The sequence below is a fragment of the Lolium rigidum genome, chromosome 6, assembly GCF_022539505.1.
Source record: "Lolium rigidum isolate FL_2022 chromosome 6, APGP_CSIRO_Lrig_0.1, whole genome shotgun sequence".
In the NCBI taxonomy this organism is placed as follows: Eukaryota; Viridiplantae; Streptophyta; class Magnoliopsida; order Poales; family Poaceae; genus Lolium; species Lolium rigidum.
In genome coordinates this window covers 88,894,132-88,912,106 of record NC_061513.1, presented here as the reverse complement: position 1 = coordinate 88,912,106, position 17,975 = coordinate 88,894,132, and the positions used below count along the sequence as shown (strand labels likewise).

At 45.6% G+C, this 17,975-nt stretch overlaps 1 protein-coding gene across 3 annotated transcripts in view; it reads right to left on the bottom strand.

Moving 5' to 3' along the window:
* LOC124666404 (ADP-ribosylation factor 1-like) overlaps positions 1–3,455 on the bottom strand; it is a 43,125-nt gene extending 39,670 nt beyond the window's left edge. Inside the window, exons 1-7 of one of the 3 annotated variants that reach the window (XM_047203740.1) lie at positions 3,404–3,455; positions 2,783–2,938; positions 2,405–2,475; positions 2,103–2,222; positions 1,836–1,954; positions 1,423–1,504; positions 614–1,013 (exon numbers count right to left, since the gene is read on the bottom strand). In XM_047203740.1, coding sequence (XP_047059696.1) covers positions 1,008–1,013; positions 1,423–1,504; positions 1,836–1,954; positions 2,103–2,222; positions 2,405–2,475; positions 2,783–2,930 — 546 coding nt within the window. In that variant the 5' untranslated portion in view covers positions 2,931–2,938; positions 3,404–3,455 and the 3' untranslated portion in view covers positions 614–1,007. Of the gene's footprint in view, positions 1–613; positions 1,014–1,413; positions 1,505–1,835; positions 1,955–2,102; positions 2,223–2,404; positions 2,476–2,782; positions 2,939–3,403 lie in introns of those variants that run through there. The other 2 variants (XM_047203741.1, XM_047203739.1) reach the window with 2 other exon arrangements.
* Positions 3,456–17,975: the final 14,520 nt, after the last annotated feature.

Below are 17,975 nucleotides of genomic sequence, written 5' to 3'. Positions count from 1 at the left end.
GTTTTTTCTTTCATTTTGTTGGTACTACAGTTGCAATCCTGGCTGACTGATGGCATTGTTAATTTAAAATCAGACTTTTGAGCCTTATGTTTTTAAAAAAAATCTCTATCGTTGAGTAGGTTTGGGGATATCATATGAGATGTTAAAAAATAAGCAAAAAATTATGCCAATCTATCAAAAGCGGTCTAAAGAATCTTAAAAATAATAAAAAATACAAATAGACCATTGGACAACCTAGCAACAAGTACAACCACTAGAGCAAGCCGACAACGCACCGTTGTCATCGTGCCTCCATCACTGTAGTCTGGCATAAGACTCTGACCAGTGCACCAAAGCAGTGCACTTTTGATCGTAGAGGTATAGATGAACCGAGTACATACATATGCAATCTATTGGGCAAATTACAGATGAATTTGAATATGAAAATTTTCAAATATGGATTTCAATTTCTTTAAATGCTTTTGTCCAAACATTAAATTTTGTAATATTATGGTTTGAAATTGGACTTTATATGGTGCTTGTATGATCAAAGATATGAGGGAAAAAAAGTTTCGGGGTGGAGCTTATGGAGTTTTTTTACCCATTAGTGAGTACTTGAGTGGATTTCCAAAAATATACAATCAGCTTGCACAAAAGCATAGATGAAACCAGATCCAAAGTAGCAAAGGATCATAATACAGAACTTGTGAAAAGAGCGCTCACATCATAGGCTAACAATTTGCACCATCCACAGTACTGAACTAATCGAATATTTGGCACCATGCCTCATTTTACTATATCTCAAAAACATACACACGGTTGACACAGTAAACCTTGTAAAACCGAACAGAAACGCTGATAATACCCACCCGAAGAAACAACCTGATACTAGCCCACTCCAAGGAGAGCTTCTGTCACATAAGCATACATACTATCTGTTGTAGAGTGTATATATTTATATATCACAAAAATGGTAGCAGTGAGTTCTTCACACAGCCAGAGGTTCCTGGAAGCGTTGTGGAGACACTTCAAGCCTGTGGAAACAAATGAAAAGAAGACGCCATCAGTCGCTTCTGATACTGGTGTGTGATGTTAAACAATCTTGTCAAGGTACCATAGAACAAGAGTGGTTCTGTGATATTATTCAATTTCGTTCTGTGCCTAATGCCCCAATTTAACCACTGAGGCCCCAAAACTGCATTCGGCAGATGTAATGAATAGCAGGTGGCGTGTGTCGTGTATTAGTTGGTTCTGCTTATTTCAGCAACTAAGGCCAATATCATTTCAGTATTCGGCAGATGTAATGAATAGTGGGTTAGTTGGTTCTGTTTATTTCAGCAGCTAAGGGCCATATCATTTTAGCAAAGGCAGTAGCTTACCGAAGTATTCAGCAGGGCACAATTATAATGTTAAATGAAAAGTGACCACTTGAGGTTAACGTACCTTGTTGGCAATGTTGTTGGAGAGCCAGTCAAGTCCCTCGTACAATCCTTCACCAGATGTAGCACAAGTGCTCTGAATGTACCTGCACCCCAGGAAATAATTTATATTAGGCGCCAGCATATCTCACCTTACGAATCAAAAAAGACAGACAGTGACATTTAGTGTAGCACCAGAGGGGTTCAAAAATTCAGCTCAAGATACATTTGATAATTAAACAATAAAGTGTGAATTATGCTTATGCAACATTCATTATCCCCAGCCTATATGATTCCTGAAATAAGGATCCTTCCTAACTATGACATTAAAGGTTCTTACAATCAGTATAGAAAAGTCTGCAATATTGCAGAACACCAAGGGCACCTTTGATAAAGCTATTGCTAGAAGGTAAAGAGCTTCTGAAATAATGTGTGTACCAGTGCCGCTGGCGAAGGGAGTGCAGACCAAGCTTGTCAGTGATTTCAGCTGCATTCATGGCATTAGGAAGATCTTGTTTGTTTGCAAATACAAGTAACACAGCATCACGCAGCTCGTCCTATATCACAGGAAGATATCCCAAAAATTAGAAATTAGTTAACAGATACTGGAAACAAAAGTTAAATGTTCTATCAGCATCTTTATGATTTAAGCAGTGCTGGAAGGTGGAAAACTTCGGAAGAACTGAAACAACGTGACCGCAATACCTCATTGAGCATCCTGTGGAGCTCATCTCTGGCCTCAACAACACGCTCCCTATCATTGCTGTCAACAACAAAGATGAGTCCCTGCGTATTCTGGAAGTAGTGCCTCCACAGGGGCCTGATCTGTGTTGAAAACAATGCAAGAATAAGTTCAAGGCACATGAATTTATGTTTATGACCATAGAAGTATTATGGATTTTTTTAGCAACATCAATTGCATGAGGGTAAGTAGCATGCTAACAAAGGGATGACATGATTTCTCTGGCCGACATAGCAAGTAAATTATAAATGGTTTTTCTCAGTACCTTGTCTTGACCCCCCACGTCCCAAACAGTGAAGCTGATGTTCTTGTATTCGACAGTCTCAACGTTAAATCCTGCAAATGTCCAAAATAGAGTTATTTCAATAATGAAAGGTGAGCCCCGGCTGGCTGCAACTATCGATTCCTATTTGTTTTACTTGTTAAGTTTCAACCGAAGTGAGATCCAAATCCTACATGAGTTATCGCACGTACAGGTTCCAAGTTGAGAAGAAGTTAGATATCTACATTACAGTAGCAGAACTCACCTGCTACGATTTATGTTTGCATTTCTATAAACAAACGTGCTATGTAGCTAACTCCTATTAGAATGAATTTACGACAGCGGGCAAGGCAGAAGCAGAGGAATGCAGAGAGCACTTACCGATGGTGGGGATGGTGGTGACGATCTCCCCGAGCTTGAGCTTGTAGAGGATGGTGGTCTTACCAGCGGCGTCGAGACCGACCATGAGAATCCTCATCTCCTTCTTGGCGAAGAGGCGGCTGAACAGCTTGCCGAACGAGAGCCCCATCTCTCCTCCTGGTCCCCAACAAAAGAGCAAAAATGAGAAGGTTCAGCCCCAGAGATCTACACAGACCGACTCGCTATGATCCATCCGCGTCCCTCCACAGAAACTAGTTCCCGAGCGTCCGGAGGCAGAATTCAGCGGGAATGGATGGATCATGCATGCATGGAGCGCCCCGCTACGAGATCCGCGAATCTCGGACCCGGGCCTCGCCGATCTACCTACAGGGCTGCAGCGCGCGCGGGGAGCGGCACCGAATCGGATTCGCGAGGCAAAACTGATTCGCCAACATAATAATAGCGTCGAGGCGACGCTGTAACGAAGACAATCACAAGCAGGTTCCGCGTTATCCACCCCGAAAAATATAGACGCTGCCGGATCGACCGAATCGGCAGAGCCGATCAGATCCGCGGGCTACGCGGCGGGATTTGAGGCCGGGAAGGGTGGTTAGCGGAGAAGCTAGAGGCAGTGGCGCTCACCGAGACGGCGACGACGGCTTCGAGCTCCGCTGCGGGCTCGTCCTCCTGCTGATCTCGGCGAAGACGGGGCAGAGTTGGAGCTTGGAACCGTCGTGCAGTGCGGTGCGGTGCAGAGCAGGCGGCCCGAAGGCGGGTATATAGATGGGCGCGAGCGAGGCCCACTCCTTCTCACGTGGCCTTTACACCGCGCCCAGTCAGTCGGCCCGACGCCGAAGCACCATGGACACCTTCCTTCCACTGTTTGTCTCAAAAAAAAAAACCTTCCTTCCACTGTGGTGTGGGGCTCGTAGGCTCGACTCCACTCATAGGATTCGATATTTATTTTCTACAAGTAAATATATAGGATCGTATTTTTTCTCTAAAACTCATACGACTTTATCTAGAAAATAGTCACACTGCTTATATATTTTTTAGAACCATCATGAAGTATGCATTCATATCATGTTTTTTCTCGAACTTGGTTTAACTTTGTCAAGTTTTACTTTTCACTTCATGACTTCAAATTAACAATGGTGGGACCCAAGGATGGTGCGGGAGATAAAGCACATATCGATGATCTTGTAAAAAGAAAGTTAGGGCTTGCTTATAATGGTTATAATCTTGGTGTGGTCACATGTATTTAGGTCTCACGTGAACTAAACATGGGTGGGCACACAAATTTTACGACCAATCCAAGCATCTGAAAAGTTGTGCTCCTTGGGGGTTTGGGTGATGGCAGAAGGTGGCCGAGACTGGTTGTGAAAATAAGAGGTTGCTTGTGAGATGATACTTGATTGATGTGTTCTTAGCAAAATTGAACATCAACTAGCCACGTATAATTTGGGGTTTTAGAGAAAGTGCAACCACAACTTATTGGATAACATGTGTAATCTAGATAACAAACTAGACAGTGCCAGAATCGGATGATAACCTACTAGAAGTAGGACTAGAGCAAAGCGGATATCACACGTTGCATGATGGAAATGAGGAGATACGAGGGATGCCTCAAAGGACAATGAATGAGTGATGGAAGCACCACACATGGGAAATAAGAGGTTTGAAGACAACCCATCTCTCCCTTATGCATTTGGAAACGAATGTTCAGGTTTAATCTAGGGTTCGGACGTTGTTGCCAAAATCGAGATCGTGGACTGAGTTTGAAAAAAATACATCCATGTTATTTGGAACTCTCTGTGTATGGAGCTGAGTTTGTTAAGTGTATTTGAATACCATTGTTAAGGAGACTGTGCCTATATATATATTTGATAAATTACCAAAACTCTGGTTGTCATGTAATGTAGGTTTGGTACAAATGGATGTTCCTAGAACAAGGATGATGTAAACATGGTGGAATGCGGGCGAGATCGATAAAACAAAAGGCTCTACTTTATAAATAGATGGACCGAGGGTTGATTTGGAGGTTATTTCGGGTAATAATAATAACTGGGATGGGTAATGGATGGGAATTTGGCAGCTCAAATTTGGGATCAGAAGAAGGTGGGTCCCAAATTCCAAGCTTTGACCCGTGAATATTTTAAGAAAAAAGATAACTATCAGTTGCTCAAAAAATATACTACCGCTGTTTCGAAATGTAAATCTTTTTAGAAAGCAAAATTACTTTCTAGAAGGTGTAACATTTCGAAACATAGGTAATATGTCATATGCCACAAAAAGTATATCACTAGAAACTTCTATTAATATAAATACATACTTTTTATGATGCTTTTTACCAATATAATGTTGTTTAAGTTTAAGGTCAATGTTTTCCTTAAAACTTCATGCGGACCTTATAAACACATACTCCCTCTATTCTAAAATAAGTGCCGCGACTTTATTTAGATACGGACATAGCTACAACTAAAATGCTTATAGAGACATCTATATGCAGGCAAAATTGTGACATTTATTTAGGAGCAGGATGTAGTAGATGTTAGGTTCCTCGTGTCCCGTACTTCCAATTTGGTGGGAACTATGTGGGTGTACCGTTCGATTAGTTTCAGCCTTCCTGTCACCGTTTGGACGTTCTTCATATTTTGTTGCGATATCCTGCCAATGGCATACACATGATTCCATAAAAAAAAAAACATAATGCGTAGAAAACTATCGAGGACCTGTACATCACCCAGTCGCAACTCGCAAAACAAACATGGTATAGGAGCCTGGGCAAGAAGCTCTACTTCATGCTCAAGCATGCTCTTGCCACTTCTGTTCGACAAATATACAAATAGGAATATATATAGGATGGATCTCACTACAGTTGGCAAGTCGATGCGCTGGCGATTCAGAATGTTTCATGGTAACTTGGGACTTGGGAGAGCAACCAACTAAAATAAACAAGAGTTGAGCACCTGCAACCGCATGCACGACAGAATTTCTTGCTTGCAACTGAAGGCGCTAGCTGTAGCCTGTAGACCGGCCCCTCCTCACGTCTCTTTCATCAAGAATGTGTCGGTCGACGAGCAGCAACGAAAATGCGAAATGATCCTCATGCATGCAATACGTGGACCGATCCTGAGTTCTGTTCAAACTGTGCCGAAGCGTTGACACAGACGTACTGTACAAACGATCGATCGATCCTTCCAGGAGAGTGCGTATGTATATCTATCCCTCACGTAGTTGTTGCCTGAAGTCTGAACCTAACAACAACCATCTGTCTAGGTATCCCTATTGTAGGTTTCATCAAACTAAATCTTAGGGCGAAGCATTTGACGGCGTCTTACAGTATTTTCAGTCGTGTCCTCCAAATTACATTCGATAGAAGCGCCAGATTAGACATTTGAGAGACGCTGCCATTAGTTGTTGCTTTTGGCGCGTCCCCCAAACAAAAAATTTAAAAAATAAAATTAACTGGAAAAATTCATATTCATTCAAATTTGTTATATGTTACAAGGATTTAAATGAAATCTAACCAAATTTAAACATGAAAATAAACTAACAATGTCTACGGCGGTCGGTCGAAGCGGTCATAGTACTGGAAGAAGTTACAGTCATCGTTATCCATGACGTCTTGCTTGCCGTGAGGATCGGCGGACTCGTCGGTAGGCTCGTCCTTCACCCATGCTTCCAGTCTCACGGAAAAGAGAGAACTAGACGCTGAAAGAATATATCTCGTTAAGTGGCTTTGGTGTTAATGACAACGGTTGTGTTTAACTAATTATTTGTATAAGAATTGTAGGATTTTATCAATGATAATAATTAAAAAATTATTGCCAAAAGATTGAAGAGCTTCATGTGTGTCTTGCTATTTCTCTCTATGGATAATTCATGCCTTAGGAGAATTATGCAGATATTCATACTATTTATTCAGGGATTATACAACTGAGATTTATGTTTGCACCAAGTTTGAAAACGGAAAAGGAATAAATAGAAACGAAAAAGAAAAAGAAAGAAGGAGTTAGGCGCCAGGAGGCCGGTAGTACCGCCCGTGGGTGGCCGGTACCACCGCCGGGGCAAGGCCGGTGGTACCACCCCGGGTACCGCCCAAACTACAGGGGAAAGGGAATAGCTCCCAGTAACCATTCGCATGCGGCCGGTACCGTGGCTGAGGGTATGGCCCGGGCATGGCCGGTGGTATCGGTCCCCCTCCCCCTCCTGTGGCAGCTCTCCCCTCGCTTCGCCATGTCGAACAGAGGCCGGTAGTACCGGCCCAACCTTGCCGGTACTACCGGCCATGAGGCTCCAACGGCGGGATTTCCAACGGGGGTATAAAAAGTCCCTTCTTCCCCAATGGAGTCCACCCTTAAAAGCACATCTTATGGAACTCCGTTGCTAGAGCTTAAATCTCCTAGATCTCTCTATTCCCCCACTCAAACTTTACCATATTCGAGGATTTGGTAGAGGGGACCTAGATCTATACTTCCACCAAAGGGATTTGTATTTCATCAACATTGTTAGCGGATCTTTGTGAGCTGACCTCGAAGCTACTCTTCGTGTAAAGCTTCGTGGTTACATCTTGGGAGCCTCCAATTCGGTTGTGGATGTGTGCCCCAAGCTTTGTGTGAAGGTGCCGGTTGCGACCTCAAGGCAACCGCTTAGTGGAGCGTGAGCTAGGCCTTTATGGAGTTGCTCACCGAAGAATAGGGTGAGCCTTCGTGGCGTTGGTTGGCCTTCGTGGCACCACACCTGTCGAGGGTACTCCTCGGCAATGCCCTCCGATTGGGGCTTAGGGTTGATGGAATCCAGTAGGCTGACACGAGACATCGGTTCACAGACAAGCGGGGAGAGCAATTTACCCAGGTTCAGGGCCCTCGATGAGGTAACACCCTTACGTCCTGCCTGTCTGATCTTGATTATGAAAATATCGGGTTACAATGGGGTGCCGAAGGTTTCGGCTGTGATCTCGTCGAGAGGCTAAGTGCTACGGCGACCTAGCCCTAGACTTCTGGTGGCTAAAGTTGCTAAGATTAATTGTGTCCTCCGGCAGCCCCTCTCCTGGCCTTTATATAGGAGGCCGGGTCTCAAGAGATCTGTCCGGGTACGACTAGGTTTACAAAAGACCTAGCTCTAAACTTTCCTTGTTCGGCACCTCTTCGTCTTGTTCTTCAAGGAATCCTCTTCAGCACCGTCCTAGTGGCCCTCCTTGCCATCGAGTATCTTCATGGGCCTCCAGTTGGGCCGCACAGGATGGGGCAATGTCAGTTACCCGAAGGGTAATGCCCACGTCAGTAGTCCCCGAGTGTCTAGCCGAAGATTTTTCGGGTAGAGACTAAAGCATGCCTCCACTGAACGTTCTTCTGCTTCGATTGTTCTTGTCCATCTTGTAACAGCTTCATCTTCTTTTATCGGGTGCGCGTTAGCGCTCCCGATGGGAGTAGCCCCCGAGTCTAGATACGGATGCTTGCAATCTGTGTGTAGACTCAAGTTGTGCCACTCGAATGTCTTCTTCTGCCGAAGTTTCTTGCAAGTCTTCATAGGTCATCCGATAGATGCATGTCAGGGCTTGAACTTTTCAATAAAGTTTGAACGCGCAAAGGATATGGAGTAACGTGCCCAGCTTTGCTGGTTAACTACCGTTGGCAAAACAACGTTACTCTACTCAGAATCAAGTCCCCGGGCATGATCCTGGAATACAAACAAGTTTTATCAGGTGCGCACCCGGCGCTCCCGATGGGAGTAGTCCCCGAGTCTGGGCGCGGGCGCTTGCGACCGGGTGCAGACTTGAGCTGAGGAACCCACCCTTTTTGTTTAAATACTTCTTTATGCCCTTCTTCTTGAAAAATCCTTCGAGTGTTCTTTTATCGGGTGCGCGTCTAGCGCTCCTGATGGGAGTAGCCCCCGAGTCTAGGCGCAGATGCTTGCAATCTGTGCGTAGACTCAAGTTGACTTCTCGACAGTCTCATTCCTTTGATTCCTCAACCAAGATTTTACAACGTCATTGATGACGTAATCACTGCCATGGTTTGACTGACAAGATGCGACCTGATGGGCCCACCCTAGTTCTGCGCGGGCAGTTTTAGGAGATGACTAGTGCATGCGCATTAACCGAGGCGCCTCCTCGATTTCCGCACATCGTGGCAATAATGGGCCGCCGGTTCCGCTCTCTACAGAGTGACACGTGTACGACCAGATCCCATCCACTTCCCGCGATGGCTTTAGGGTTATGGCCACGATCTTCCAGCGGTCTTACGGTATAAATAGGGGGCCTTCATTATTTTTACTTTTTACGCCTTTGTACTGCTCATCTTCTTCCTAGCCTTCCTCTTTCACCTCTATTTCTTTCCTCAAAAGCTCCGAGCGCCATGGGCAAAAGGAAGAGCACTAGCACCTCGGGCGCGGCCAAGGTCAGCCGTGATTGGGGCGCCTCCACCATCACCAACCGCGAAGTGAGCAAGCTCCGCTCCCTCGGCTTCATCTCCTCTTCCGACGATGACATTCGTCTTCCAGGTCCTTCCTCTCGCCCAAATCCTCCAAAGGGCTTTACTGTTATGTTCGTCGCTTTCCTGTTTCGTGGGCTTTCGCTTCCTGCCCACGAGTTTCTCCGTTCTCTCCTGTTTTTCTATGGGATCCAGCTCTGGCAGCTGACCCCAAATTCTATCCTCCACCTTTCTATTTTTATCACTGTCTGTGAAGCCTTCCTTGGCATTGATCCCCACTGGGGTCTTTGGAGGAAGATTTCTATGTCAAACGTCACAACGACAACAATGCCCCCCCCCCCCCCGCCCGTCGTTGGTGGCGTCGGCTTTGTTGTTAGAAAAGAAGTTGATTACCTCAACTTCCCGATGAAAGAATCCGTTCAGGGCTGGCGCCATAAATGGTTCTACCTGCGGGATACTCCGGTACCCGGGCGGCGTTCCAACCTTCCCCCCTTCAAGGATGTCTTGGTGGCCCAGCCGAAGAAATCTTGGCGCAACGCCTTGTCTCCCGAAGAAAGCGCTACAGTCGACGAGCTGTTCGAGCAAGTTGCTGACCTGAAGAATGCAGGAGGGCTGACGATGTGTGGCACTGAGGTAGTTTCAGTGTTCCTGAAACGCCGGGTGCAGCTGCTAATGTCTCGACCTGACCAATTATGAATGTACAACGGGAAGAACGATGCGTCGAGAGTAAGCTCTGCCGATCTGTCGGATGAAGACCTTCATGATGAAGTACGACGTCTTACTTGCTTCAGTATGAAGGACACCATTGTTCTAACTTCTGCCCGCTCTCCATACGACCTCAAACATCTTCCGGCTAAGGTAACCTTTACTGTCTTTGCTTTTGTTATTATCATTGTACTGCTCCTCAATCCCTCATTAATTTTTCTCTTGCCAACAGGCCTCTACCGTGGCTCAGTGTTATCCTCCCACACCCGAAAGTGGCGTGGAACCAGAGGATGATGATGAAGACTCTGATGAGACTGAGGACGCCCAGCACATCCTCGAGGACAGCGATGTCCAAGAGGATGAGGTCCCTGACGATGATGCTCTTACCAGAAGCAAGCGATGCAAAAGGATTAATGAAGATTTGATCACAACGGCTGAATCGAGTCCCAGCGGACAAGATAAGGATGCCGATGAAACTGCATCGCCTCCTCCTGCTGCCAAAAGCTCAACAAGCCTATTTGCCATGGAGGATGACTTAGACCTGTGAGTATTTGTCTTTTCTTTCATAACCAATTCTAGATCATCCCACATAACAGATGTCTTTGCTCTTCACACAGTTCTGACGACGATGATGATGTTCCTCTCGCGAAAAGGACTAGGTTATCTTTCGAGAAAACTGCATCTACCAAGGAGCCGAATCCTTCTCCCGCTAAATCGACGCCGCCCTCACGGACGACTGTGGAAAAGATTCCGGTGTCGAAGGTCCCTTCCGGCAATGTACCCACTTCATCGGCTTCTCGCGACCATGTAAGTGATACATCTGTTTTGGCTTCTGACACATTTTTATATTCGGCTGAGGTTTCTCGACTCCTTGTTTTGCAGCCAATTTATGCCACGGTTGACGCTGTAGCAGAGTTTGCTGAGCAGTTCACCTGCCTGGAATCTGAAAACGCTCATCTTCGGAAGAGCATCAAAACTTCGGCTGACCAGGTGTTGGAGGCTAACAGGCTCGCCACTGACGCTCAGAGGGAAAATACCTTGCTAAAGGAGGAGCTGAAGAAGCTGAAGCAGAAAATGAAGGATGACCAAGATACTAGGCGTAAGGCTGCGATTGCTGCTGATGAAAAGGAAGGAGTCCTCCGTGAATCCATTGCGAGCTTAATGGGTGAGTTTTTCTGCGTATATCTTTTTCCCAATATTTTCCTTCAAGTTGCTTATCTGTCTTCTTTCAGGCGCTGCTGATCTAAGCATCAACCGAGCTCGCAAGCTTCGAGAGGATTCCATGGTCGACGCTCTGTCACTTGCTGTCGAATCCAACATCCAAGTTCTCGGGGCTCTGCAACGGACCAAGGGAGCACTGTCGAGATTATTCTCGATGATATTCCCGAAGATGAAGCAGGACAAGACCCTTGGCGAGATGGCAGATGCCTTCCTCGTTGATCCTTCTGAACCTGTGGAGGTACTTAAGCGTCGTTCCCGTTTATTTGGGGCGGTACTTACTTTCCAGTTGATGATGGGTCATGGGCTGGGCTCAGAATTAGAAAAGTTGTCTAAGGCATTGCCTGTAGATGACAATGATTGTCTAATCAATCTCGAGCCCTTCAAACAGTCAGCAGTAACGTGTGCTAATCGACTCCTCAAGTTGGTCGACGAGGCGAAGGCCAAGACCGCTCCCGAAGCTGCCCCTGGCTCATCATCGGCTGCTCCTTGATTGACAACTCGCTTTATCAGTCTGTAATTAATGCTCGATACAATTTAGTCTAGACTCTTTTTTATATTATTTCTGGCTCCGCAACCAGTACCAGCGATCTTTTGAATGTAATATATACGCTGTTCTGAACTGGGACTTATGCTGCAGATGCCTTCGTCTTCTTCGTCTCGCGACGATCCTTCTTTAAATCTTTCGGCTAATGACGAATCTAATCTTGTTCGTCATTTGCGCGATCAAATATCTCGATTGAATAGAGACATTACCACCCTTCACGCAATGGCAGCGTTGGTGAAAAGAAAAGGTGAGATTGCGACCGCGATTGAACAGCATGCCCTCGATCGTCTCCGTGTTGCCACTGAGAGCTTGAGCTGTAAGTGTCTATCCATCCTTCAGTTTTCACCTGAGTTGAAATGTCTTGTCGTTGACGTTTGTTTCTCCACAGTCGCAGCTCATAATGAAGATGAAGAGAACAAGAGGATCCATGAGAAGGTTGAAGCAATGGCTGATGTTGCTCACCCGAAGCATGAATTACGGTCCAATCGATCAAAAGCTGTTGCTGTGGCCAAATTCGAGCATCGGGCAGAGAAGGTGCACTATTATTTCAACAAGTTCCACGCTCATCTTACGATGGTTTGGAGGACACTTTTTCCTCTGGACGAAGCACCCGAAACTTTGTCTGCTCTGTTCACTCCATTCAAGTCCCCTGAGAGAATTCGGCTGCTGGTGCGGAAAGAGCTCTTGGGTGGTGCAGAACGCGCCCTTGCTTCAGTGTTAGCATGTCACCCGACCTTAGATTTGGAGGCCATTGCGAACACCAACGGGAGCTTAGACGGGTACTATGATATTGCCAGAAATCCTGCGTATACTATCATCTCTAGGATGGAAGCAGGTATTGAAAGGGATCTGAGGGCCCGAGAGGATCACAGAGGCCTATCATGAACATATGTAATAACCTTGTACCTGCAAGGGATAATCTCATATAAATTTAGTGTACTTTTGTACACCATGTACTTTTGGTGAACTTGTTAGTTCGATTAATAATTTTCTGTCGGGAGCGGCTGAGTGATCAAGTCAACCTGCTCACTCGACGACTCCGTTGTACTCGCAAATTTATTGCGGAGTCGATATGTAAGTTCTGTAAGAGCGACACCCGTCGAGTAATCGAGGGATTTAGACGCTTGGCTTCGTCACGCGGTGCACCGGTTTGAGCCTCTTTTTTTATGATATAGTAGGTTCATCGTCTGCAGCGCTCGCGTATTTTCTCGAGGCCTAGATGGTTTGTCGTGTGTCATTAACCTTAGCTCCCGATGGGAGTATTTAATTAATGACACTGTGCGCACATGTTTATGGCCAGAGCTCCCGATGGGAGTAAGAGCCAATAACAGGGGCCCCGAACAATTTGTTCGGATGATGAGGCCTGGAAGAATAAAGGTAGAAAACCTGATTAGAATTTTATTCATAATATAAGACAAGCCTAAAAAGTTGTCGAATAACAAAAGGGGGATGGGGATGGCTATATCCTATGTGTAGAAACGTCGCAAATGTGCAACGTTCCATGGATTTTTAACATCTTTTCCCGAAGTTGGATTCTTGAGCTGATAAGCTCCTCCTGGTATCACTTTAATGATGATGAACGGGCCTTCCCATGGAGATTCGAGTTTCGACGGTCTCTCCTGCTTCAGTCGCAATACCATATCTCCCACATTGAAGCTTCGATTGCGTATTCGTCGACTGTGATAGTTTCGCAGCGCTTGCTGATACACCGCCGTTCTTGCCAAGGCGATATTCCTTGCTTCATCGAGGAGGTCCACAACATCCTGCAGCGCGATATTGGAAGTAGCTTCCGTGTACGCGGTCACCCGAGGGGCTTCGAACCGAACATCGGCTGGCAACACTGCTTCGGCTCCGTGTACCAGGAAGAACGGGGTGTACTGGGTTGATCTGTTGGGTGTGGTACGCAAACTCCAAAGTACAGATGGTAGTTCTTCGACCCATGCTCCAGCTGCACCCGTAAGTCTTTTCTTGAGGCCATCCCCAATGAGGCCGTTGATCCTTTCGACTTGCCCGTTTGTCTGGGGATGGGCTACCGATGCGAATTTTAGCTTGATGCCACCATCGTCGCAAAACTTGCGGAATTTTTTAGAGTCGAAGTTGGTCCCGTTGTCTGTGACGATACTGCGAGGCATGCCAAATCGACAGGTTATTCCTTTGAAGAACTGGACGGCAGTTTCGGCTTCCTGGTTACGAACAGGCACAGCTTCAATCCACTTGGTAAACTTGTCGACTGCGACTAACAGGTATGTATGTCCTCCAGGCGATGACCTCGGCAGTGGTCCAACCTGGTCGAGTCCCCACTGCGCGAAGGGCCACGCAAGTGGTATCGTCATCAAATCTGTTGCGGGCGCGTGAGGTCTTGGAGCAAAACGCTGACAAGGGTCGCATTTCATGACCAGGTCCCGTGCATCCGAGGCTGCCGTTGGCCAATAGAATCCTGCTCTGAAGGCTTTTGCCACGAGGGCCCTGCTACCTGCATGGTGCCCGCAGGTTCCTTCATGTATTTCCCGTAGCAGAGCCTTTCCATCGTCGATGGCGATGCACCTCTGAAATATACCGGAGATACTGCGCTTATAGAGCTCTCCGTTTACCACGATGAAGGCTTTCGACCGCCTCACAATTCTCCTAGCTTCCACCGGATCTTCCGGTAACTGTTGATCTATCAAGTATGCTAAAAAGGGCTTGGTCCACAAAGGTTCGAGTAAGAGGACCTGCTCTGCAGATCGAGGCGGAGATCCTTCGACGTCTTGCTACGAACTTGTCTCTGAATCGTCAGCCAGCGGTTCTGGAGGTGCCGAAGCTTTTTCCTTTATTGATCATTGATTGATGACTTCGTAAAACACCCCGTCTGGAATGGAAGAGCATGTGGATCCGATGTTTGCCAAGGTATCGGCTTCCTCGTTACTGGCTCTGCCGATATGCTTAAGTTCACATCCTTCAAACTTGGCTTCCATATTCTGGTATAGTTGATGATAGGCTATCATGTTATCGCTGACCGCGTCACACAAATTCATCGACTGCTGCACCACCAGGTTTGAGTCTCCATAGATTTCCAAGCGAGTTGCGCCACATGTCTTTGCCATTTTCATCCCATGCAAGAGTGCTTCATATTCTGCTTCATTGTTTGTCGGCAGGGAGAAATTCATACGTAAGATGTACCTCATCTTGTCCCCTTGTGGCGATATCAATATCACCCCTGCACCTGCACCTGTACTCCGCTTAGATCCGTCGAAATACATTGTCCATGAGCCCGACATATCGGGTGTCGCCGGTGTTTGCGACTGGATCCAGTCTGCCACGAAGTCAGGAAGGACTTGGGATTTAATTTTCGTGCGGTTGACATAGGTTATGTCGTGTGGCGCTATCTCGATGGCCCATTGAGACACTCGACCTGTGGCTTCTGGGTTGGTGAGTATATTCTTTAACGGTGCTTCACTGACGACGATAATCGGGTGCTCGGTGAAATAGTGGCGCAGCTTGCGTGTTGTTCTCCATACTGCGTATGCTAGCTTCTGATGGTGGGGATACCTTTGCTTCGCCGGTGTGAGTACTTCGCTGAGGTAATAGACGGGTGATACGTCTCCAACGTATCGATAATTTCTTATGTTCCATGCCACATTATTGATGTTATCTACATGTTTTATGCACACTTTATGTCATATTCGTGCATTTTCTGGAACTAACCTATTAACAAGATGCCGAAGTGCCGGTTCTCGTTTTCTCGCTGTTTTTGGTTTCAGAAATCCTAGTAACGAAATATTCTCGGAATCGGACGAAATCAACGCCCAGGTTCCTATTTTGCCCGGAAGCATCCAGAACACACGAGAACCGCCAGAGAGGGGGCACAGGCCCACCAAACCCTAGGCCGGCGCGGCCAGGGGAGGCCCGCGCCACCCTATGGTGTGGGCACCCCTTCGACCCTCTGGCGCCGCCTCTTCGCCTATTTAAAGCCTCCGTCGCGAAAACCCTGATGCGATCGATGAAACCCACAGAAACCTTCCAGAGCTGCCGCCATCGCGAAGCCAAGATCTGGGGGACAGGAGTCTCTGTTTCGGCACGCTGCCGGGAGGGGAAGTGCCCCCGGAAGGCTTCTCCATCATCACCACCGCCATCTTCATCACCGCTGCTGCTCCCATGAGGAGGGAGTAGTTCTCCATCGAGGCTCGGGGCTGTACCGGTAGCTATGTGGTTCATCTCTCTCCTATGTGCTTCAATACAATAATCTCATGAGCTGCTTTACATGATTGAGATTCATATGATGATGCTTGTAATCTAGATGTCATTATGCTAGTCAAGTGAGTTTTACTTATGTGATCTCCGGAGACTCCTTGTCCCACGTGTGTAAAGGTGACAGTGTGTGCACCGTGTGGGTCTCTTAGGCTATATTTCACAGAATACTTATTCACCGATGAATGGCATAGTGAGGTGCTTATTTATATCTCTTTATGATTGCAATGTATTTGTATCACAATTTATCTATGTGCTACTCTAGCAATGTTATTAAAGTAGTTTTATTCCTCCCGCACGATGTAATGGTGACAGGTGTGTGCATCCGTGTTAGTACTTGGTTTATGCTATGATCATGATCTCTTGTAGATTGCGAAGTTAACTATTGCTATGACAGTATTGATGTGATCTATTCCTCCTACATATGCATGAAGGTGACAGTGTACATGCTATGTTAGTACTTGGTTAGTCGAATTGATCTTTCATGCACTCTAAGGTTACTTAAATATGAACATTGAATTGTGGAGCTTGTTAACTCCGGCATTGAGGGTTCGTGTAATCCTACGCAATGTGTTCATCATCCAACAAGAGTGTAGAGTATGCATTTATCTATTCCGTTATGTGATCAATGTTGAGAGTGTCCACTAGTGAAAGTGTAATCCCTAGGTCTTGTTCCTAAATATCGCTATCGCTGCTTGTTTACTTGTTTTACTCGCGTTACTACTGCTCGCAATACTACCACCATCAACTACACGCCGACAAGCTATTTTCCGGCACCGTTGCTACTGCTCATATATATTCATACCACCTGTATTTCACTATCTCTTCGCTGAACTAGTGCACCTATTAGGTGTGTTGGGGACACAAGAGACTTCTTGTTTTGTGGTTGCAGGGTTGCATGAGAGGGATATCTTTGACCTCTTCCTCCCTGAGTTCGATAAACCTTGGGTGATCCACTTAAGGGAAAACTTGCTCGCTGTTCTACAAACCTCTCGCTCTTGGAGGCCCAACACCGTCTACGGGAAAAGGAGGGGGCGTAGACATCAAGCTATTTTCTGGCGCCGTTGCCGGGGAGGAAAGGTAAAAGGTACTCACACTCCGGATCTCGGCTACTAAGCTATTTCCCAGCGCCGTAAGTACTCGAAGCTATTTCCTTTAGATCCTGCAATTGCATCTTTTTGTTTCTTGTTTACACTAGTTTGGCATAATGGACAAGAATGATCTTCTTATTCTATTTCCTGATTTAAAACATGGATTGTTCGATGCGAAAATTAAAAAACCTATGGAATCTTATTTGCATGCTAGTAGTAATATTAGTATGAACGCTTTGAACACCATTGTTGATAATAATATAGAAAGTTCTAAGCTTGGGGAAGCTGGTTTTCATGATCTTTTTAGTTCCCCAAGCATTGAGGAGAAAATTTTCTTTGATGATACTTTGCCTCCTATTTATGATGCTTATAATGATATTGGTCTTTTGGTGCCACCTACTATGGAGAGTAAATTTTGTTGTGATTATACAATGCTTCCAACACTTGATGAGAATAATAATGATAGCTACTTTGTTGAATTTGCTCCCACTACATCTAATAAAATTGATTATGCTTATGTGGAGAGTAATAATTTTATGCATGAGACTCATGATAAGAATGCTTTATGTGATAGTTATATTGTTGAGTTTGCTCATGACACTACTGAAAGTTATTATGAGAGAGGAAAATATGGTTGTAGAAATTTTCATGTTACTAAAACACCTCTCTATGTGCTGAAATTTTTGAAGCTATACTTGTTTTATCTTCCTATGCTTGTTACTTTGCTTTTTATGAACTTGTTTATTTACAAGATTCCTATGCATAGGAAGCATGTTAGACTTAAATGTGTTTTGAATTTGCCTCTTGATGCTCTCTTTTGCTTCAAATACTATTTCTCGCGAGTGCATCATTAAAACTGCTGAGCCCATCTTGATGGCTATAAAGAAAGAACTTCTTGGGAGATAACCCATGTGTTATTTTGCTACAGTACTTTGTTTTATATTTGTGTCTTGGAAGTTGTTTACTACTGTAGCAACCTCTCCTTATCTTAG